Below are 24,580 nucleotides of genomic sequence, written 5' to 3'. Positions count from 1 at the left end.
GATGACTTTATTTATCAGTACATCAATGCCATCACAAGTGTAGTGACCCCAAGACATCTTTACTCAATATATCTTTGACCTAATCCAGCTGCTAACAATTCAGCATTCAAACAAATCAAGATCACTAACCAGGAATAATTATCTACAAAGAAAGGCTTCATGGGAGAGGGAGGACAGTGACAGCAAAAGCAACAGCAAGATCAATAGGAGGGTCCAGAAAAGACTTTAGAGATGAGATGGTGGCTAGAGTTACATCGCAGTAATCCAATATTAAAATTAGGGAAAAGCTTTAATAGAGTTATCTCAATTTGTATCCCTCAAATGCTCTACCCCCTATTCTACCCTTTAGTTTCCTCTGAATTCTTTTCATCTGCAGATCACCTGACATTGCCTTCATTGCTCTTCATGACAAGGAATGATGCTATGCAGATGATATAAGGAAATGATAATACTTTCTCTGGGAACTGTTTCTCTTATTCACACAACATTTCCTTTTTCTGGAATCCTCAGGGTTATTTTAGATTTCTCTGGATCACTTCACCACTCTTGTATCTAGTGTTAGTGCTTCTAACTGCATCCCAACCAATCAAGCAAACCACTACAGGGATGAGACCAGAAGCCAAGTTTCCAAATTCCCAGTCCAGCTATCTTTCTAATATATTCTGCTTTCAAAATGTCTTTATTTAACCCTTCATGATTCCCTTGCCCTGACTCCCTGATAACATTATTCATAATTTCATTGGGAATTTTAGGTGTCAGCCATAAAGTGGAGGGTTTACTTTGAATGGAGGAGGGGTGAAACAACTATAGACAAGGTATATTCTCTTTCATTCATTCATTCATTCATTCATTCATTCATTCATTCATTCGTTAATTCATACTAAAGGAGAAAGATGAGGTGTTGAGATGTGAACTACCTAAGCATAGCACAATACTTGTCCCTTCATAAATGTTTGTTGATTTATGGATTGGGTAATATTAAAGAATCAAATCATTACATAGTAAATGTATCTAAGTAGTACTTTAAGTACCTAAGTGGGAACTCTATTTTGGAAGTAGCATTTTCCTAAGTAAAATAATGTCAATGACAATATAACTTTTTATGTTCTAGCAGTTTGTTTTTGTTTGTTTAGTAAAGTTAAGGCAATTGGACCATTGAGTCACTTCTCAATTCTATTAGAGAAAATGTGGGATACTAAAGATTTACTTCATATTCTTTCTCATGTTTATGTTTACATAAATCATTCTTTACTTTTTAACTATAGGAGAGATATAAGAATGTTTCTTTGAAACCAAAAGACAGTTGGTGTCAGCAATGAAGTAGAATAGATTTTTGTTTGTAGGTTGCTGTTTTTTTTCTTAATGCTATTAAAGCAGGTTAACTTTCTTTGTGTATTTTTGCTTAGCACGGTTAAGCATTTCCACATTTGACAAATCATGGCATTGATCCAGCTTTCAATTAGCTTACATTAACGTGTACTAATGGGTACTTATTCTGAAAACAAGATGTTGATTAAAATCATTCAATATTTATTAAACTCTTGATGTGTGCAGAATATTTTACTGTGTGCTAAGTAGGAAGCCCTGGTCCTTTTTGAAGAATCATTAAGGCTCTCTGCTGAGCCCTTGATAAACTCACAATAGCAGTTCCTCATTTATTAGTGTTATTTGTAGACAAAAACTACAAAAATGAGATGACACTGCTTACCACCATGGGAAGAAAGATTCCTCCTCCAAAGTCAGACTAAAAAGCCCTTTGGGCTTCTCTTGGCCAATGGAAGAGGAATATTATTAACTTAGGAAGTATGAAAAATTACTTTATGCCCCTGTTCCTCCCCTTCTGTTCCTCTTCTATGACATCTCAGGTGCCTAGTGCACCTCTTGTTCTACAAAATTCCCCATAACTATCTACACCTGGCCACTAAAAATGTCCCATGCTCCAGAACTGTTGCTTCCATCTTCCTTCCCTATACTTTGCACTCAAAGCTTGCTATGTGAAGAAATCAGAGGATAATCGAATGATAGTAATTCTAACTAAGGAATGGATGACTAGTATATTTTCCCTTTCTGGGATGGAACTTGAATTTTCAAAGGGGACTTTGTTAACATAAATAACTGTCTTAGTTGGTGAATGTTGAGGAGATATTTTTGAGCTACAGGACCTTCCCTGAGAACACCTTACCTTTTTTCTGTGTGTTTCAGTGTCCAAGGCTATAATAGTTTCTGGCAGGGTTGTGTCAGGAGAGGGGAATGACTGATCACTTCTGCACAGGATAGGGGTGTGAATGAATGTATAACTTCAATCAAAATTTGGAAACTGCAAATATATAGGTGGAATAAGACAAAAATCCAGCTCCCTGTCCTTGACCCTCTCTATATATCTTACTTCCATAACAGAAGTGAACTCTCAGATTAGAACTTTGTCATTGTAACCAATTTACCACATACATTTTTTTTTACTTACAGTTGTCACACTAAATCAGATTCTACCTTATGAACAGTATCCTGGATTGCCCTTTTCCACACCATTATTCACCTAAACCTTATCTTATACAATTCTCTTCCCTCTACCCTTAGCATTCCAGGACAATGGTAACCAATTTGTTATCCTGCTTCCAAAAACCTGATTCCTATGATATGAACAAAATTGTTAACAATTCACAGTGAATTGGATAGTAACATTCATTTATTTTAATAATACGTTAGCTTAATGAGCATAAAACAACATGAATTATCCTTTTATACTCCTACTGCAACTTAAGTAGGAGAATTCATATAATTCATAATTAATAACTAATTATAAAAAGAATTCACCAAGGTAAATTTAAGCCTACTTTTTTTGCAGGGCAATGGGGGTTAAGTGACTTGCCCAGGGTCACACAGCTAGTAAGTGTCAAGTGTCTGAGGCCAGATTTGAACTCAGGTACTCCTGAATCCAGGGCCGATGCTTTATCCACTGCACCACCTAGCTGCCCCTAAGCCTACTTTTAATGTGTATAATTTCAGAAATATGAGTGTTATTAGTCTTCTCTTGAAGAAATTATGAGCACTACATATTTAGCCCATTATTTTATAAGCTCTTTGAGGGCAGGGATTTTGGGTTGACTTCTTTTTATATCTCAAGCACCTAGCATAGTAGTCACTTTAAAAATCTTTATTAAAATTAATCAAATAGGTAAGCAATGTTTATGAAAAATGAAAATTCACTTGGCATATTACTCCTCTTGCATAGACTGTCTTAACCAAAAACAATATCTTGGAAGGAAATTTTTCAGTCTTAAATGATATTTTATTACTTATCTAGGCAATTTTCTATCCCATAGAAATCTATCTCTGAAGAGAGGAATAGGGAAAATATTTTCCCATTATCCAAAACCCATGACAAAGATGTTTGTATTCCATATACATGTTGAGCCATCATGCTGAGAAACACTGTCTCTTCTATTCTGTCCCTGTCACTTTGTATCTTAGGAAATCCATTGTGTAGTGTTTTTATTGTAAATAAGGAGAGGAGAAAAGGAGAGATCCAAGCTCTGGCCCAGAAACCAGGAGGAAATTCAATTCAAAAAAGTATTTCTTAAAAACCTACAATGGAACATATCCCTAAGAAACATTTTCTCTTTTGTTTTATGGCCATGTGATGGCCACTGTATAAAAAGAAACAATTTGATTGTGGACCATTTGAATTGTACATAGAAATTGATTGATCGTGGTTCAGCTTGCTAAAAAGGTAATCTATCCTGCCCTCACATTCAGAATCAAACAATTCAACATATTCACATTCTTTGATTACATTTGTGTGCAGTCTTTCCCCCAATCCCTCAATAACTGGACATTCAGAGAATCTGTGACTTTAAAAAAATATCTCCCATCAGCGAATCTAGTGCTTAGTTTCTCTGCACATAATCAGGTGGCATATAGTCTACTGTTAGAATCAAGTTTTAAGCACTTACACCTTAGTAGGAGCTGCCAGAAATCAGTATCTGAACTCCTTGGTATAGTCTTCAAGATTCCAGGGTTACCTCCTTTCCACATTAAATTCCAAGAGGAAGATTTTAGTGGATGAATAATAATAAGTACTTACTAAATCATTACTGTATTTCAAGCACCATGGTTTGGGGAAAATTATTAAAATGTGGTCCCTGCTGGCAATCCTTTCTTGGGTTCAGGAGCTCTGAACTGTGATGGGCTGGAACAATAGGTGTCTCCACTAAGTCTGACTCCTGTATCATGAGTCCCCTAGAGCAGGGAGGAGTCTGCTCCCAGGAATCTGAAGAAGGGAAATCAGAAACAGAGTAGGTCAAAGATCCTATGCCAATCCTAAGAAAATTAGTAAGATGTAGTCTTAAAAGATATTACTGCCCTAAAATACTTTTCATTAAACTTCATACCTCCCATTCAGTTATATGAAACATTGATACCATAAAGACCCAATCATAATTTTAAAACACATTCTAGGGAGAGGAAAAAAAATACTTGGTAAAGGTTTATGGAGGTATATCTTTGGGAATAGGTAGCAAGAAGTTATATGAACTGGATTGCTTCCCCTTCTCCCACTATGGATTGAAGTACTTCTTTTCACTTACTTACTCCAGAGATCCTGGATCCTAGAAGCATAGATTTAGAGTGAGAAGGGATATTAAAGTTGATCCCCAGAGGGTGTCAAATGTCACCCATGATTTCTATTGAAGTATTCATTTTATCCAAAGCAACAGGTAGTATTTGTAAAACTTATTATCATAGAATGTTACCTTATTTTCTTATACATACTCTGGAGTCATAGGAAATAGAGGTAGAAGACACATTAAAGGTCATAAAATAAAACATCCTCAGTTGACAGCATGTACTGGTAAACTCTGAGAACCATAGATTGAGAGCTGGAAGGATATTAAAGGCCATCTAGTCTGATCCCCTCATTTTTGCAGATAAGAAAGCTGAAAATGAGGAAGGTTAATCAACTTTTCAGAGCTAAATCAACAAGTAACAAATCAGTATTTGAACTCAAGTCATCCGACTGCCAAGGGTGTGTTTTAACTGTACAACACTTCAAGTTACATGACCTGACCAAGGTTCACATAGGTAGTATATAACAGAAGACTATAACAGAAGTCTTTTGATTCCAAATATAGCCCTTCCTGATATGAGCAATCTCTTTACCCCTCCTTGAGTATGTACCCCACTCCCCATTGTATCTTTTCCAAGCCTTCTCTCCTCTTGTCAAACTTCTGATGCTTTACCTTCTCCCTACCATGTTAGCTGAGGAATTTGACTCATATTTTCTGGAGAAAATTGACCTTGTGTCCCCTTCTCCACATCTTATACTCATTTGCAATATACTATCTCTGCTATCTATCCCTATCTATATAGATAGATAAGTATAGATAGTATATTGCAAATGAGTATCTAGATATCTAGATAGCTAGGGATAGCATAGATAGTATATTGCAAGTGAGTACAAGATGTGTATATATATATATATATATATATACACATATATATACATCTTCTATCTGCTCTTATCTTCTCTCTGTTCTCTCAAATGATGACTACATCAGCTCCCAAGATAAGAGGGCTTAAGACAAAATGTTAGAATACAAGGAGCATTAAAGGAGTGAGATATGGATGATGAATCCATGAAGAAGACTGAACCTGTGTGTAGAAAGGTAGGAGGTTAGAGTAGTGTCATGAAAACCTAAGAGGGGAAAGTATTCAGTAGGAAAAGGTAGATAACAATGTCAAATGCCACATAGTGGCCAAAAAAGATGATGATGGAGAAAAGTTAATTTGTTTTAATACTTAAGAGATCACTAGTAACATGAGAGAAAGAAGTTTTAGTTGCAGGATAAAGTGAAAAGTCAGATTGCAAGTCAGAATTTAGAAGAGAGTAAGTGATGAAGGCAATGAGTCTAGACTTCTTTTTCAAGGAGTCTGAGAGAGGAGAGGAAGATAGCTTGAACTATAGAGACTATAGTAAAAAGTAATTTTTCACATCCCTACTCAATAAAATCCATTGACTTCCTATAACTTGTTAAAATTTAATATAAGTCCCTCCATTTAACATTTATCAACTTTCATAACTTGGCCTGAACTTAGCTTTCTAGTCTTATTACATGATACGCCACTTCATGCATGCTATAATCCAGTTAAACTTCCCTTCTTGCTGTTCCTTAAAGGCAAAACACCAACTTCATTTCTGGACTGTTGCATGGGCAGTCCCCCATACCTCACCTGCATTCCTTCCTCACCTCAATCTCTTCAAATTCCTGCTTTACTTCAAGATTCAACACAACTACATGTGTATGAGCCCTTTTCTAATGATCCAGATAGTATTGCCTTCCCTTAAAGCCTCCTTTTTTATCTGTTTTATCAGGGTTTTCAAAATAATTATATGGGGATCTGTTATCTCCTGTGTTAAAAATCTGGAACAATTAGCATTTTTCTATATAAGGTTCACTTTGTCTTTGTATCCTCAGAATCTCACATAGTACTTGGCCCATAGTAGGAACTTAAAAAAATAGTTGTTGATTTGTCAGTTGATTTTCCACTACTTCAAAATAAGACAGGCAAAAGTTGTTGTTGAAGTATGTTCTATCCCCTCTCCCCCATTCAATTTGGTCCCTCACTGACCCCAGGCTAAGCCTATATTGTAATATGTTAACTCTTATTTAATCTTTGCTGACTATTAGTTGATATTAAATTGAATTCTATCACTCCTTTTCCTATAACTTAATTAATCTTTATCTTTCAGAGGTCAATTCAAATGGCATTATTTCCTGAAGCCCACTTTGATTAGCACAGATCAGTAACCATAATGATAATAATAATGATGATGATGATGACAGCAATGACAAAGAAGGTGACAATGATGGTGAAAGGGAGATTCAATGCTTTAAGACTAATGAAGTCTCACATCTACTCAGTGAGACAAGTACTTTGGGCTATTTTATTCCTCTTTTATAGATGAGAAAATGGAGGCTTAGAAAGAATAATAATAAGCAACCAATCAATCAATCAATATTAAGTATCTGGTATTGCCAGGAGCCATGCTAAATGCCAAAGATAATCCCCAATCTAAAGGTGCTCAGTTTAATGGGGAAGACAACATACAAACATCTATGAACTACCAAGCTAATACATGTGTGTGTGTGTATACACATCTATATATATATGTGTATATATTTGTTTGTATACATATGTGTGTTTATGAATGTATGATATACATATATATTATATATGAGATAAATCAGAAATAATCAGCAGAGGGAGGGTCTTAGAATTAAGGGTGAATAGAAGAGGTTTTCTGTAAAAGGTGGGATTTTACCTGGGACTAGAAGGAAGTAAGGCAAGTCAGGAGCCAGAGATGACAAGGGAAAGCATTCAAGGCATGAGGGTATTCCAGTGATTAAACCCAAAGTCAGGAGATATAGTTTCTTGTTTGGGGAACAACAAAGAGTCAGTGATATTGGATCGCAGAGAATGGGGAGAGGGATTGTAAGATGTAAGAAGATTGGAAAATTAAGCAGAAAGAAGTCTATTAAGGGCTTTGTATTTCAAATGAGCACTTTATATTTAATCTTGGAGAAGATAAGAGGCAATGGAGTTTATTGCTTAGGAGAATGACATTGTCAGACCTGCACTTTAGGAATATCACTTGGACAACTGAGTTAAGGATGGACTTCAGTGAAGAACAGACTTGTATCAAAGAAAACAAACACAAGACTATTGCAGTACCCCAGGTATGAAGTAGTGAGGGCTTGCACCAAGGTAGCATCAGTGACAGAGGAGAGAAGATATTGAGAAATGTTTTGAGGGTTAAATTGACAAATGTTGGAATCTATTTGGATAGGAGATGAGAAAAAGTGAGGAGTTGAAAACGATACCTAACTTATAAACCAAAATGACTAAAAGAATGGTGATATACTCAACAGTGATAGGAAAGTTAGAAAAAAGGTTTTAGGGAAAAGATAAGGAGCTCAGTTTTGCATATGTTGAGCTTAAAATTATCTATAGCAATGGTTTCAAACACAAAGAGAAACATGGGTCACATGTTGACTTAGAAAATCATGAATCAACATGATTTATGTGATATTAGATTTTTATTCATATTATTAAATGTTCTCAATTACATTTTAATCTTGTTCATGCTGCACTACACAGTTTTGTGTCTCCAAGTTTGACACCATTGATCAACAGGAAATGAATTTTAAGATGTCTAAAAGAAAGTTTGAGATGAAAAACTAGAAATCAGGAAAGAAGTTAGAGCTGGACAAACAAATCTCAGTTGTAGGCGTGGAAATGGCAATTGGAGCCATGGGAGCTAATAAGAAAAGCAAGTGAAATAGTATAGAGGAAGAATAAAAGAAGACTCAAGACAGAGCTCACAGTCTTGACTTAGATGAAGATCTAGCAAAGGAGACTGAAAAGGAGTGGTGATATATATCTATATCTGTTCATAAAGACATATATACATATACATATACACATAGACATGCACATACACATACATATACATATACATAAAGGCATGTGCACAAACATGTGTACACAGAAGTGAATAGTTTCATGAAGATAGTGAGAAGAGGGGAAGAGAGTGGTCAACAATGTCAAAGGTTTCAGAGATTTCAAGAAGTATGATAATTAAGAAAAGGCCATTAGGTTTGACAATTAATACATCATTAGTAACTTTGAAACAAGCAGTGTTGGTTGAAAGATGAAATCAGTAGGCAAACTAGAGAATTAAGAGTAGAATGAGAGGAAAAGGTAGAGAGGAATCAAATGTAGATGTCCTTCTCAAGGAGTTTAGCCACAAAAGAGAGGGAAAATATGTGACAGTAGTTAGTTGATTGATTAATAAAGTGAGGGGATTTTTGGGTGGGAAAATACCTGAGCATGTTTGTAGGCATTAAGAAAATAACCAGTAGGCAGGGAGAGATTAAAGATAAGTAAGAGGGGCAGCTAGGTGGCGCAGTGGATAGAGCACCGGCCCTGGAGTCAGGAGTACCTGAGTTCAAATCCGGCCTCAGACACTTAACACTTACTAACTGTGTGACCCTGGGCAAGTCACTTAACCCCAATTGCCTCACTAAAAAAAAATAAATAAGTAAGAGAGTGGAGATAATAGAAGGTACTATCTGCTGGAGAAGTGTTATATGATTTACTTAGACCCAAACCAAGGTCAGGAATTTGCAGAGCTTAGACTACTGGAGCATTAATCAGAATTTGCCTAGGATCAGACCACTTTGGCAATACAGAAAGCTTGCAGGTCCTCAGTCTGTCCCTGGGATCTTGGAATAATACAATATTCAGTATTACTAGAAAACAACAACAACAACAATAACAACAAGGATCTGCAATAAACCTTCCCTTCAGAAATACAATAGAATCCAGACATAAAATCAAATCCAAATTTAGGAAATGGACTGAAAGAATGTTTTATTTGGCTTCATGGATCAAATTAAAGCAAATACTTGGGTGCAGGAATTTACAGGAAATTGGTACACAGCAAGCTGTTACAAACAAGAGCTTTATTCTTATGTTGTGCAGCATGTACACACACACAAAAAAACCCACCATACACACACATCCTATATAATGACATAAATAGACAGGGGTTTATCTCAACAGATGCAAGAAACTCATCTAATGCAAAAGAAACATGTTAGGGAGAAAACCTTCTCCAAGTGGAGATTCAAGTGGTGAAGTTATATACTCTGAAAATGGGTGTGGTAAGTATCAGATGTGAGAGGAAACATTATTAGTTAGACCCAGATGTGCTAAAGAAGTTTTGTGGGTATTAATAAATATTACTTTTGGTTGAGTCTCAGGTAAGAGGAATTTCATTATCAGGACCAGAAATTAGGAGAGGGTCTAAGTTACTATGGGTGTCAGCAGAAGAGGAATAGCTCAGAGACTGCGATAAGTGGTAAAGAGTTTTATCTGTTCAAAATATGATAGCATTAACTGCTTAAAACAGAGTTAACATAGGTGAGAACAGTGGGAAAGTACAATCCTGTATGTCTTTATGTATATGCTTTATGTACAGCAGGACCACTTTGCCTAAGTGACTCTATATTAGAGTCCTATCATTATAACTATAACATCACATCATATAAAGCTTACAGTTTTCACAAATAGGCAAAGAAAAAAGAACTCCATAATAATGAGCTATTACAGAGGCAAGAGATGCATACGAAGCAAACACAGAAGACAATAACTCCAAAACATCTACAGTCATTGCTTAAGAGAAAAACACAGCCTGAGTTCAAACTAGAATTCTGGAAGAAATGAAGCAAGAGTGTTTTTAAATAGATAAAAATCTTTTTTATGAATTGAATGAGACTTGTTGGGGGGATGTAAAAGCAAAAAAATCAAGTGAAGAAAGAATTGAAAGGAAAATTAATTTTTGGCATAAGAAGTTAGAACTTTGCCCAATTAAAACTCTCTGTAAATTTGAAAAGACCAAGCAGAAGCCAAAGAACCAACAAAAACATTAAATCAAAGCCAAAAGACTGAAAAAATTAAAATAAAATTCAGAAGAACATTTAAGGTATCTCATAGCAAAAACAACTAATTTGGACAACTTGGTCAAGGGAAAAAAATGAGAAGCACTATACTATCTGAATGCCATGATTATAAAAGAACTGACATCATGTTTCAAGAAAACTTAAAAATTATAATTGCCTGGAGGAGACAGAGCCAAGATGATTAGGTAGAGGGAACAGTGTAGCAGAACTCTCCCATCATTCCCCTTCAAACAACTTTGAAATAGTGTGTCAAGTAAAATTCTGTAGTAGCATAGCCAACAAAAGGTCAAAGTGAGACATTTTTCCATCCCAGAAAAACTCAAAAGGTCTCAAAAGGAGGTCGATGACACTGGGAGGTCAGGGGAATGGCCAAAAGGACACTTTGGTGATAACACAATCTATACACCTTGGAGACAATAATGGCAATAAAAGCAGCAGCAAGAGCAGCAGTAACTGGGGATCTCATTGCACAGAGACAATACAGTATTTGTACACCTGGTAAGAAAGAGATTATAGGGTAGCCATGTGTAGGTGCTAGAGACAGGACTTTCCTTTTGACAACTTCATTTTCCCTTACCCAGTTCCAGGAAAGAGAGAAATGATTATAGTCATGAGAGAGAGGTGGTTCTTTCTGGGTAAGGACAAGAACACAGAAAAAGAGAATAACCAAAACTTTTTCTCGATCACATAACCACTGAAAACATATAGGTCCTCAAAACTAGCTATGAAAAAAGTAGGGCAAAAAAACTGAAAGTTTAAGAAAGTGCCCCCCCCACATGTGAACAAAGGCAAATTCTAGCATAAAGTTCAAACTAAAGAAATAGATTGGATAAATGAGAAAAATAACAAAAAGAATTTGTACATGCAAAGTTATTATATTGAGAAGGAAGCTCAGTTCACAAACTCAAAAAACAATGATATGAAAAAAGCTCTAAACAAAGCTTCAACAGAAAATGCAGATTGGATACCAACCCACCAGGAACTATTAGAATAAATAAAGAAAGTTAAAGAGCAAATACAATCAATTAATATCAATAAGGGGAAAATTGGTAAAAGAAATGAGTAGTGCAAGAAAAATTATGAAAAGAAGATTGACAGCTTGGTAAAAGAAGCACAAAGATTACTGAAGAAAATAACTCCTTAAAAATAATTGTCTAAATGTCAAAAGAGGTGCAAAATAATATTAAAAAGTTCCATATATGCATACAAATGGCATAGGATTCAGATTCTTAGAGAAAAATTTAAATGTGTTACAGGAAATAGACAATAAACCTTTATTAGTGGGGAATCTAAACTTATCCTTCTAAGAACTAAATAAATTGAACCATAAAAACATTAGAAAGAAACCAAAAAATAAATAAGAAAGAAGTTAAGGTGATTAAGAGAATTTTAGAAAAGATTGATATAATTGACCTCTGAAGAAAATTGAAAGGAAATAGAAAGGAGTAAACTTTTTATCAGCTATACATATCAGCTTCAAAAATTATCTATATATTAGAACTCAAAAGCCTCACAAACAAGTGCAAAAAGTAGAAATATTAAATGTGCCCTAAAAATCACATTTAATAAAGGTCCCTGAAAGCACTGATTAAGAATAATTGGAAACTAATTAGTCTAATCATAAATATTGAGTGGATCAAATAACAAATCATAAAATAATCAATAATTTCATTAAAGATAATGACAACAATGAGACAACATACCAAAATTTGTGGTATACAGCCAAAATAGTACTTAGGGGAAAATTTATATCCCTAAATGTTTTGATTTAAAAAAAAAAAACTAGAAAAAGAACAAAATAATCCCCAATTAAACACCAAAATAGAAATCCTGAACAATCAATGGAGTGATTTAAAAAATTAATATTAAAAATAAGTTTTAAAATAAAACTTGGGTGATTTCATGAAAAAGGAATAAAAAGATAAACCATTGGTTAATTTAATTTTAAAGTAAATAAATTTTTAAAATAATCTCACATATATAAACTATATCTGATTGCTCACTGGGGTTTGGAGAGGGCAAAGGAATAGAGGATAGAATTTAAAATTCAAAACTCTAAATAAAAATGCCAATTATATGCCAATAAACTGATAATACAATTGAAATAGACAAATACTTTTGGAAATATAAATTTCCCAGATTAATAGAAAAGGAAATAAATACTTAACCCTTTCTTAGAAAAAGAAATGGAATGTCAGGCAAATATGAGGGAAAGGAAATAAAAAGAAAGTGCTAATTAGAAGGAAGGTAGACTAAGGGAGGAATTAGTTTTAAGAAAAACAAGCTCTAAGAACATACAAAATATATTTATACTTCTTTTTGAGGTGGCAAAGAACAGTAATCTAAGAGGCTGTCCATAAATTGGTGAATGGATGAAGAAGTTTTGGTGTATAAATGTAATGGAAATCTATTTTCTTTAACTCTTATCTGCATAATGACCAACCAGGATTCCAGAATAGTAATTACAAAATCCAGATAAAGTGATGAAGGACTCAGAATGTAGAAAAAAACTATTTTTTAAACATGGCCATTGTAGAAATTTGCTTTAATCAACTATACATATTTGTAATGAGTTTTGTTTCTCTTATGTTCTAAATTGGGGTAGAAATCTAGGGTGGGAGGGTAAGAAGGAAGATCTTAGATGATTAAAACAAATAAAATTATTTGTTAAATGTCTGATATATGGTTAGCTTCTGATGTGAAAGTTTCATCATCTGTAAAATGGAATTGTAATGATATTTGTATTGTATAACTAAGCGTTGTTGTGAAGAAAGCCCTTGCAAATTTCACATTTTATATAAAAGTAAGTTACTCTTTATTCCCATTTTAACTAGATGTTCCATACTGAGGAACTGCCATTGTCAATAAGCCCACTGCAAGGACAAGATAATAATCTTGGAAAAAATGAACTAACATTCAGATTCCATTTTTCTCTCTGGAAATAGTGTGTGGAAATTGCCTTTAAAGCAGTTAAGTTTGTGGAAAGAGGAGTATGGCTCCATGAATAAAATGCTGAAGAATTAGAAAGTTTCTCTTCTGCCCCCATATTGCTTGGGCTGATTTTGCTCAGTTGTTAGCCATGCAAGAACTATCTCAAACTGCTACTGTGAGGACTGACTATATGTATATGCTTTTGTGATTCTAAATATCTTAAGTGATTTGTAGGAATGACTTTGATATATACCATCATCATGTTGTTAGAAGATTTAAAGGTTATAATAAATGGACTTGAACGTATTATTACTGGAGATATTATAAGGAGATAACATCAAATTTTCTACAAGAAGAAGTTATTGCCTTTGTGAATTCCCTTTTTAAATTTTTATTATATAAGAAATGACTCTTGCTGGTGAGGGATTTGAAAGTTTTTAACTTAATTCCAACAGATATTTAACAAGATCGCTTAAATATGTCAGATCTGTGAGCACAATCTCTACTATATGCCTATAGTGAATAATATTTTTGAAAGGTTATGTATAAATTGTAGTAAAAACCATTCACTGCATTTCAAATGTCTGCTTTTTTTATTCCTTGCAAAAGAACAGTGCAGAAGTCTATCAGATAGTAAAGGAACAGAGACATAGCATTATATTCTTCCCTCTCCTTGCAGATCTAATGCCTTTGAAGTGCTCGCCCTGGATGGAGTCAGTACGGGCATCATTCAGTTTTATACATCCCAGGAGAGTGCTGACTGGCTAAGAGCAGTATCAGCTAACATTGGTGATTTGACGCTTCAAAATGTATGTATATACATTTTACCGACCTTGCTACTTTTGTATTGTCATATTTGATCATTCATAAGATCAATACTGTCATTAAGTAGTCTTTAATTAAATTGCTGTAAATAAGGGTTTAGAATCATATTTCAAAGACCTAAAATACCTATAAAACTTATGAATGAAAAATTCATCCAGATTCAGCTATTCATAATCATCATCATTATTTTGCTGTTGCCTTATATTCCTTTATACTTTATACTTTCACCTCAGATGCCTCATTTGATCCCCACAAAATCCTATGAAGTCAGTGTATTCTTTTCCTCATTTAACTTAAAGAAACTGGACAGGGGTGAGGGATAGTAGTAATTTAGGACCAAAGCCCAGCTCTTCTGATTTGATTTGTTACCTTTAGAGTAGTATATCCTACACCACTGAAGCCCATGTCCAAACATTCAGATGAATGATGTTGTAAATATTAAGTATTCATTATGAGGGAAAATGATACTATAATAAGAGAACTTGATTTTGAATAAGGAAACCGAGGTTTGACTTTGAACTCTAACAATATGTGACCATAGGAAAGGCTTTCCAGGGTCCACTGTGGAAGTTTCCTCAAAAAGATGGAAAAAAAGAAATCTTATAAACAAACAAAAACAAACAAAATCTCAGCCTTGCAGGTGCAAATGCATGATTTACTTCTTGTTAATAAGGTTTTGATACAGGAACTCTTCTAGACTCTAGGTATTTAGGAAACCCCAGTGTTTATTATATATATACACTATATTTTAAATATATATTTACTATATTTTAAATATATATTTACTATATTTTAAATATATATATTTACTATATTTTAAATGTATATATATATTTACTATATTTTAAAAGAAATCTATCAAACATTAAGTATCTACTGTGTGAGAGGCACTGTGTTGAGTGATGAGTATACAAATATAGAAAAACAGCATTCAAAATGAACTTACATTTTAACAGCAGAGACAAGTGTGTATATATGTAAATGTGTGTACAGACACCTAAAATGTATATACACAGTATGTACACATAAATTCAAAGTGGTATATATGTGTGTGTGTGTATATATATATATGCACATATATACATACATGCGTGTACATAGACAATTGTATATACATACATGTGTGTGCATAGAGAATTGTATATACATGCACATATATGTGGCTCTGAATGTCCTCCATGCCTGGAAAGCTCTCCCTCCTCCACTCTGACTGCTGACCTCCTTGACTTCCTTTAAGTCCCCACTAAAATTCCACCTTCTACAGGAAGCTTTCCCCAACCTCTCTTACTTCTAGTGCTTTCCTACTTTTAATTATTTACCATTTACCTCTATATAGCTTTCTTTGTATATATTTGTATAGTGTTATCTCTATTATATATTTGCATAGTGTTATCGCTATTAAATTATAAGCTCTTTGAGGGAAGGGACTGTCTTTCACCTCTTTTTTTATCCCTAGTGCTTAGCTTCATTCTGTTCCAGCAAGAACCTTATCCTTGAAACTGTTCTTTCTTGGCTTTGACCAATATATCAGGCCTTCTCTTTTCCTTTTCTTTTTCTTTAATTGTGCCACTTCTTAAGATAAGAGTCAGCATTAAATATTATATTAAAGTTAACAAAACACTTAACATCTATGAACTCATTTGAACTTCACAAAAACTCTGTGAGATAGATACTGTTATTATCTCCATTTTATGTAGAAAGAAACTTAGACACAGAAATATTATATTACTTGCCCAGAGTCATACAGATAGTACGTGTCTAAGATAAGATTTGAACTAAGGTTTTCTTAACTAACAGCCTCATTCTGTATATGTGCTGCATAGCTGCCTAGGATCATAGCTGCAGATCTGAAAGGGATATTAACATCCTTCTTGTCCAAGCTCCTCATTTTACAGTTGAGGAACTGAGGCCAAGAGAGGTTAAGTGACTTGACCATTGTTACAAAAGTAGTGTTTAGAAGATCCAGCATTTGAACCCAGGTCTTCAATCCATAAATCTAGCATTTTTTCCCCTGCACAGTCTTTATGATTTTGTTCTTAGGTGACTCCTTTGTATTCTAAAAAAGGCTTAATACTCAAAGGGACAATATTAATGGGAATTGAAAATTATGGCAATATGGTAGGAGCCATAGCTTGGGACAGATAAATTTTGTTTTGTTTTTAAATACACTAAAGAGTCAGTTCTGACTCTGTCTAAGGCTGACCCTGAGCAGCTTAAAATCCATCAAGGGTCTAAGTTCTCTGGTTGTTTCCAACCCAGCATACTGTCTCACATTTTAATTGCCCTTGGATGAATTTTCCCCAAAGTTGAAAGGAAAAAAAAAAAAACACTGAAATACTCTTGGAACCAAGAAATTTATTGGATATTCTAATCGATATATGTGAAATTGATCTTTCTCTAAACTAAATAGGCCAATGTAACTTCCACTATAAGTTATTCATTCTAGGACTAGATATTTTGGACTCCAGAGCCTTTTAGAGATATGAAGAAACAAAAACGGGTTGTGACACCTAAATAACATTTAGCAAAAAGCAATTGCCAAGGAGAGACCTTCAACTTGAATTGGTATTCAGTATATTGTTCTTTCAAAGGCAGATACTACAGTAGAATTTGTTTTCCTTTAGAAATAAAATTCCTATAATCTTTTTTTAAAAAAGTAATATTAACAATAATAGTAAGGACAAACCCATATTTCCTTACTGTTTACAAGTAATTCTTTTTATAACATCCTTGAGACATCAATAATATAATAATTACAAACCTTGATTTAAAGGTCAAAAGGACAGCTTTGGAATAGTAGATAGATGACCTCAAATTCAGAAAGATCTGGTTCCAAGTCAGTCCTCTGACACCACTAGCCATATGATTTTGGGCAAGCCACTCACCTTCTCAGTGCTGTAGACAACTATGAGACAATAATTTGCATAAAAGATGCATATTTGCATTGATAGTGAGTTTCCTCATCTGGAAGTCCCCCATATCAGTAAAATCACATGTCTAACATCATTTTAAAGCTCACAAGTTTCATTTCTTTTTTCAACAAATGAATGTTCTATAAATTTAATGTTAAACATACTTTTAAAACATGTTTTTGCTTTGCAGCTGTTTTGAATAATTGTGAGTTCTAAAATATATGTGGATGGATGAATCAACTAGAATCTCCTAACTTTATATTTAGCTCAATGTATTGCATGGCCTAGGATCCCTAATGGGAAACTACTATACTTTAAATAAATGCTTTAAAACTTCTCAGTAATAGGATCAGAATTTAATGGCTGAAAAAAGCAGTGGATCTCATCCTTTGTGTTCCGCACTCTACTAGCTGCCACCACTCCCACCATTTTATAGATGAGTAAACTTCAGGCAGTACCAAGAGTTGAAATTCACACAGGTAGTGAAAGGAAGAAATAAATCTGAAATCAAGACTTATGAATCTAAATTCAGCCTCCTGGATGTACCCTTATATGCCAATGGGTGTTTACACATCTTAATGCATTTTCCTATCATGTAGATTATTGGAAAGAATAATGGAATATTACAGCTAAAAGGGACAAAGAAGACTCTCTAAAGATCTCATCCAGTGTCCTCATTTTACAAAGGAGAAAATGAAAAGGAAATTTTTTTACAATATTGATCAATTATAAAAATCATGGGAGTTAGGTGGTTCCAAAATGATTCTCTCTATTTGATAAGATTATGAGGTTGCAAAGGTATCTGATGATCTATAGTCAGATTCATATTGAACTTCCAATTTCTTAAGAGTTTCTTAATTATATTTTTATGACTTTTCTCATTATCTGACTTGTTTGAATAAATTTATGACAACTTGTTGAACATTTCTATGGTTTGAAAAGAGATATACCACAAAAACTTTATCCAAGGGCATTTTGTATTGCTAATTAATTTCAACTGCCAAATAGACAGCTTGAAAAATTATAGCATTAATATTCTTGGTAAGCTGACTCTTCACTAACTTCTTTCTCCAGATGAAAATGGCAAATAAATGCTGTTCTCCTTGTGACCAGGTAGGATTTTTGTTTTTCATTTTAATAGTGGGATAGATCACTATATGCTAAAACTTTTCTCACTTTTAAATGTGTTATGTATATGAAATGGGAAGCCACTACAGTGTAAAAGACTTTAGCCCATTGGTGAAGACTTCCTTTTAAGCCTGATTTAGGCATTCATTTTGCAGCACAACCAATTTGTTAGGAATCCCTTAAACTGTTTTTCTATTTTGTTTGGAAGATGAGAATAGACTAATGACGCATTCTGACAGGCACCTTAAGTCCACATTACTTATAAAACTGCATTAAAACAAGATTTTTTTAGTAGTAAAACCCCTTTATAAATGATATTCAGAAAACAAAAATACTTTGCCTAAAGCTGTCTGAAAATGTCATTTGCTGTTTTTATTGCTGCCATCCTTTTTACTTTGTTTTGTTTTGTTTTTCCTCTGGGGGAAGGTCGGGGGTGGCACTGGACCTGTAATTTCATTACTATAGTGAACATTCCTACAGTGAGGAACTCTCTCTATTTGTGTATATCCCCAACTCATTTAAAATTTATAGTTGTAATGAATTGCCTAGGACATTGAGAAGTTTAGTGACTTGCTTTGAATTACACAGCTAGTATATATGAGAGGCAAAACTTAAACATAGTTCTTCCTGACTCCAAAAGACAGTATCTAGCAACTAATCTGCAACTGCCTATCATAATCATCATTATCGTGATCATTGAGTTAGATCAAATTTCAGTCTGTATTAGTTTGTTCTAAATTAAGACTATTGTGAAGAGTTTGATGTATGGAGAGAAGACCTAGTTTATGAGTTTATAAAGCACCTAGTTCTGGTAGGAATGTTGTTTTGCCTTATGAAAGCTAGATTGTTTTTTCTTTAAGATAGCAAGGAAGCTATTCTCAGAATTTGATTGGTCAGAAGGTAATTCTTTTCTTTTCTTTTCTTTTCTTTTCTTTCCTTTCCTTTCCTTTCCTTTCCTTTCCTTTCCTTTCCTTTCCTTTCCTTTCCTTTCCTTTCCTTTCCTTTCCTTTCCTTTCCTTTCCTTTCCTTTCCTTTCCTTTCCTTTCCTTTCCTTTCCTTTCCTTTTCTTTTCTTTTCTTTTCTTTTCTTTTCTTTTCTTTTCTTTTCTTTTCTTTTCTTTTCTTTTCTTTTCTTTTCTTTTCTTTTCTTTTCTTTTCTTTTCTTTTTCTTTGGTGGGGCAATAAAGGTTAAGTTACTTGCCCAGGATCACACAGCTAGTAAGTGTCAAGTATCTGAGGGCAGATTTGAACTCAGGTCCTCCTCAATCCAGGGAAAGTGCTTTATATACTTTGCCACCTAGCTGCCCCAAGGCAATGCTTTTTTGTCACCAAAGACACAAAGAGCCCAACCCTTAGGAAATTGATTCTTCTTAGTTTGGCAAAGTTTCCATTACCCTGTGGGACATGTTGCCTGACAAATGCAGAGATAGGATGGAACAGTGTCCTTTTTAGCATATTTAACTATTTTAATATTACTGTCAGTAATTGTAAATTGAATTCTACAGTTCATAAGTGTTTTATTGTATTCTAGGCCTGGTCCAGAACATTTATCTTTAAAAAGAACAATAAATAAATTTTCAGGAATATTTTTCTAGAATTAAATATGTAACAAGAATATAAAATAATTTCCTAATGAATATATCTGACCATGTCACTCTGCTGTTCAGAAATTTCAGTGTTTGCCTATTGGCTTTAGGATAACTTTGCATATAAAGCTACATTCATTCTATCTTTTCTCATTTTCCATTCACATTTTCTTGCTTAAGTACCTTGAGGAAAACTACTCCCAAATTTTTCATTTGTGCAAGTCAGTCAGTCAATAGTCAACAAGCAGTTATGACATACTCTATGCTAAGTGCTAGGGAAGCTAAGGAAGGCAAAAATATTTTCCCTGCCCTCAAAAAACCCACATTCTAATAGGAGGCCATCTGTCATTGCATTGGTTCCTCAGCTCTGTGTTTCAGAATTCTTATCTTACTTAAAAGTTGGGTGTCTTTTCCTTCATTTAGCCTCCCTTGTTTCTCATTGACTGAAAGTGTTCCCACTGTCCTGGAATTTTCCTAGAACATTTAGTCTAAATCTCTCCTCTGTCACTATCTTTCCTTACTTGGCATTAATTATACTCATCTGTATATTACCATACCTCCTCCAGTTGAATGTAATCTCCTTAAGGACAGGGACAATCATTTGTTATATATTTATATCACCATTGTGTTGTACAGTGCCTTGCTTATAGTAAGCACTTAATAAATCCTTTTTGATTATTAAATTTAATTCCTGTTTTATATCAGTGCTGGGGACAGAACAATCACCTCATAAATATTATTGTATATTATACTAGGCATTATTTCTACATAGTTATGTTAAAAGAGTAGATAAATAGGATGGTTTCACCAACAAGGTGTCAGAATATATCATAATAATTATAGTATGTAACATACAAAATTGTAATATGTATGAACTTATTTAATTAATCATCATATATTATAATGATTTATATTGTTTACATGAGGTTTATTTCAAATGAGATTGCATATTACTATTTGTTTAATATAAATTCCTGCTCTAATGCTTCATCATGTTATAGAATGATGCTGGCTTCTGAAGGTTATATCAGTGGAGTGCAAGTTCTGTTGAGTTTCATCATGCTAGAAAGACTTATAGATCCAGCAATGATGGACTAGTTTTCTTGTCTCATAGAACAGTGGTGTCAAACTCAAATAGAAAGAGGGGCTGCTAAAATAAACATAAGAATCTGTTTAGATTGCATGTTAATTTAGAAAACCAAATATTAACATTATCTATATTTTATTATATTATTTATTTATTTTGTTAAATATTTTCTAATTACATTTTAATAAAGGTCAGACCACTCCTGGAAATGTTGTGAGCCATGTTTGAAACCTAATACTAGAAAAGTATTAATGCCAATCAGTGAAGCACATAACCAGACTGACTTTTGGGCAAATAAATTGTTTGTTTTGTTTTTACTAACAACACTTCTAACTTCTCTGCCAAAGCTGGATAGATCATTTTCTTCCCTGCTGAAATCTACTCTTCTGAAATCAAAGCTACTTGAAATGTAAAAGGATAATTAATAATATGCACCATGACATTCTCTAATTATTGGGGGATTTTTTGGTGAGGCAGTTGGGGTTAAGTGAGTTGCCCAGGGTCACACAGCTAGTGTTAAGTATGCGAGGTCAGATTTGAACTCAGGTCCTCCTGAATCCAGGGCTGGGGCTCTATCCACTGTGCCACCTAGCTGCCCCTCTAATTATTTTAATGTGATTTTCATGAATGAAAAATAATCCTTTATTTTACTGATGTAGGTATTTTCCAACCTGTGTAAGAGCTCCACTACTTATCGCACATACTTATGCTTCTGTAGTCCCCACAATGTATGATCTAGTGGCCAGCAATCGAAGTGATAAGATCCTCCCAAGTTATCTGGGTTTGGCTTAGGTGACAGACACAGAATCCATCAGGCATAAGAGCATTTTTCCTAAAGCATATTGCCTGTCTCTGTCCCCACCCCACCCCCATTCACATACCCTCTTTCTCAATAAATTCTTTTAACTACCTATTACCTTCACAATGGAATATAAAGTTCTATGTTTCATTTTTTGAAGAGAACATGTTCATAATCTGCATGCTTACTATCTTTCTAGTATTCACAACCATTTTACACTCCTATATACACTCTATCATCTAGGTACACTGGTCTACTTTCTATTCTTTATATACAACTCTCAGAATTTGGTTTGTCAGAAGGCAATACTTTTTTTGTCACCAAAGACACAAAGAACCCAACCCTTAGTAAATAGATTCTTCTTAGTTTGACAAAGTTTCCATTACCCCACCTCTGTGCCTTTGCGTTAGCTGTCCCCTATGCTGGGAATATTTTTCTCACCTTCACTTTTTAGGTAGCTTGACTTTCTTTCTTTCTTTTTCTTTTTTTTGGTACCTTGACTTTCATCAAGATTCATCTCTAATCCCAATTTCTACAGATCTTCCCTAGTCCAAGAGCTGTTAGTGCCAGTTCCCCTCTGAGATTACCTTTTATCTACTCCTTTTATATGTAACTAGTTATTTACATGTCACATCCTTAATTAGAAGGTGATATCCTTGAGCATTTGGACTGTTTTTGCCTTTTTCTGTAATCTAGTGCTTTACTTGCCATGAAGTAAGTGTTTAATAAATGCATGTTAATTGCATGTTTGATTACTTCCCATCTCACCACTCTTTCTCAGTTTCATTTCCTGGTTCATCATCTATAATATGACTATCATTCTCCAAGGGTCTTTCCTAGGTCTTCTCTTCTTTTTTTGTTTGTTTTGTTTGTTTGTTTGTTTTGTCTTGTTTTTTGTTTTTTGGTGGGGCAATGAGGGTTAAGTGACTTGCCCATCATCACACAGCTATTAAGTGTCAAGTGTCTGAGGCCAAATTTGAACTCAGGTCCTCCTGAATCCAGGGCTGGTGCTTTATCCACTTCACCACCTAGCTGCATGCTCTTCATCAACTCTTGATGCCTCTTCTGGACACATCATGCAGTCACTATGTTCACCACTGAATTTAATGTTTTGCATCTGAAACATCCCCCTCTTTCAAACTTCTCTTTTTATTGAAGGTACATCTAATTTCCCAGGTTTGTAACTTCAGTATTCTTCTGGATTTCTCAATATCCCTTGCCCAATATGACCACTCAGTTGACAAATATTTCCATTTTTACTTTGACATAGATATTTCAAATCAATGCTCTTCACTTTTTACTAATAAAAAAGACTTTAGTTCAGAATCCTATCACATCCTGACTAGGACAATAAAATAATGTCCTAATTGATTTACCTGTCTCAAGTCTGACTACTTTCTTCTATCTGACATAGTGCTACAAATGTGATTATTCCTAAACATAAGTATGAGCCTGTGACTCCCCTACTCCATCAGCTCTAGTGGTTTTTCTAGTTCCTACTTTGTGTTTAGCACTGGCACATAGTAGTTGTTTAATGAATATTTGCTATTTCATCTAGGACCAAACATAAATTCCTCATTTATTTTTAAAGTCTTTCAGCTCCAATGCATCTTTTTAGTCTCATCAGATATTATTGCCTTTCTAGAACTCTATGATCCAGGAGAAGTGGCCTTTTTATGTTTCTCTCACAGGACACTTTACCTCCTGTCTCAAATGAGATAATAGGAATGTGTATTCCCTTTACCTTCCCTTCTATGCCTTTCATCTGGCCATCTACCAGGTATGAAACTTAATACTTTCTTTACCTCCAACTGAGGTACCTCTCTTCAATTAAATAATACTTTCATTTAATAAGCATTTGTTATGCACTGATTATGTTCTTATCCTCAAAGACCTTAGAATCTAATGGGGGAAGGCAACACACAAAAGGAAGCAGAAAAGTTGGAGAAGGGACAACCCTGGGGTACCTGGCCCTCAAGCACTATAGTTTATGGAGTTCAAACCAAGCAGAGCTGCAAATGGAAGGTAAATAGACATCTGAAAAGTCTGGACCCTTTATAAATGAAAATTTAGGGAGGAGTTTAGTGCTCCACCATCTAGCCCTTCAATCAAAGAGGAGAGAATGCTAAAGGAGTTGGAAAGGTGTAAGTATCATTTAATAGAATCATAAGATTTCAGGTAAGGAGCTTATCTTGGGTGGGGCATCATGTCCAAGTAGTTCAAACCAAGCAGAGCTCCAGATAGAAAGTAAAAATTCATTTGTTGCCATCTTCTGCATAAAACCTTTCCTGACCCATATACCTTCTAGTTCACTCTTTTCCAAACTATCTGATATTTAACTACTTTGTAAATACTCTTGTTCATTCACTTTATACTTATACTACATATACTTGTGTCCCATATTAGAATTTAAGTTCATTAACTAGATATATTGTTAAATTCATTGTACATGCATCATACCTATGATAATTACTGACACATGGTAGGTAATAAATAACTGATGATTGAGCGATTAATTGGCTGATTAGCATTCAAGAATCTAGTGCATCCTTCATTCCACTTTGTGAGAACTCAGTAGGGCTTTAGCAGCATCATCTAGTATTGAAATTTTGTAATTTGATTATTTTGAGTTTCATTGAATTTGAAGGTTTACAAAGTGTTTTCATTACAATCCTGTAAGTATTGCATTGCATATATGCTAAAACTGAGAAGCAAAGAGTGGAATACATAGGGTATATACTATAACTCGGCTTAGAACACATCTCCTCATACCATGTCTAGTTCTGTTTT

General features: G+C 34.3%; 1 protein-coding gene across 1 annotated transcript in view; it reads left to right on the top strand.

The window, feature by feature from the left end:
* The window catches only part of SNTG2 (syntrophin gamma 2), a 612,266-nt gene that overhangs the window by 392,902 nt on the left and 194,784 nt on the right, over positions 1-24,580 (top strand). Inside the window, exons 10-11 of the mRNA XM_043985274.1 lie at positions 14,134-14,263; positions 18,266-18,304. Of these exons, the coding sequence (XP_043841209.1) occupies positions 14,134-14,263; positions 18,266-18,304 (169 nt within the window). The remainder of the gene's footprint in view (positions 1-14,133; positions 14,264-18,265; positions 18,305-24,580) is intronic.

The sequence above is a fragment of the Dromiciops gliroides genome, chromosome 2 (genome assembly GCF_019393635.1).
Source record: "Dromiciops gliroides isolate mDroGli1 chromosome 2, mDroGli1.pri, whole genome shotgun sequence".
Classification (NCBI taxonomy): Eukaryota; Metazoa; Chordata; class Mammalia; order Microbiotheria; family Microbiotheriidae; genus Dromiciops; species Dromiciops gliroides.
This window is presented reverse-complemented; position numbering and strand designations above follow the sequence as displayed.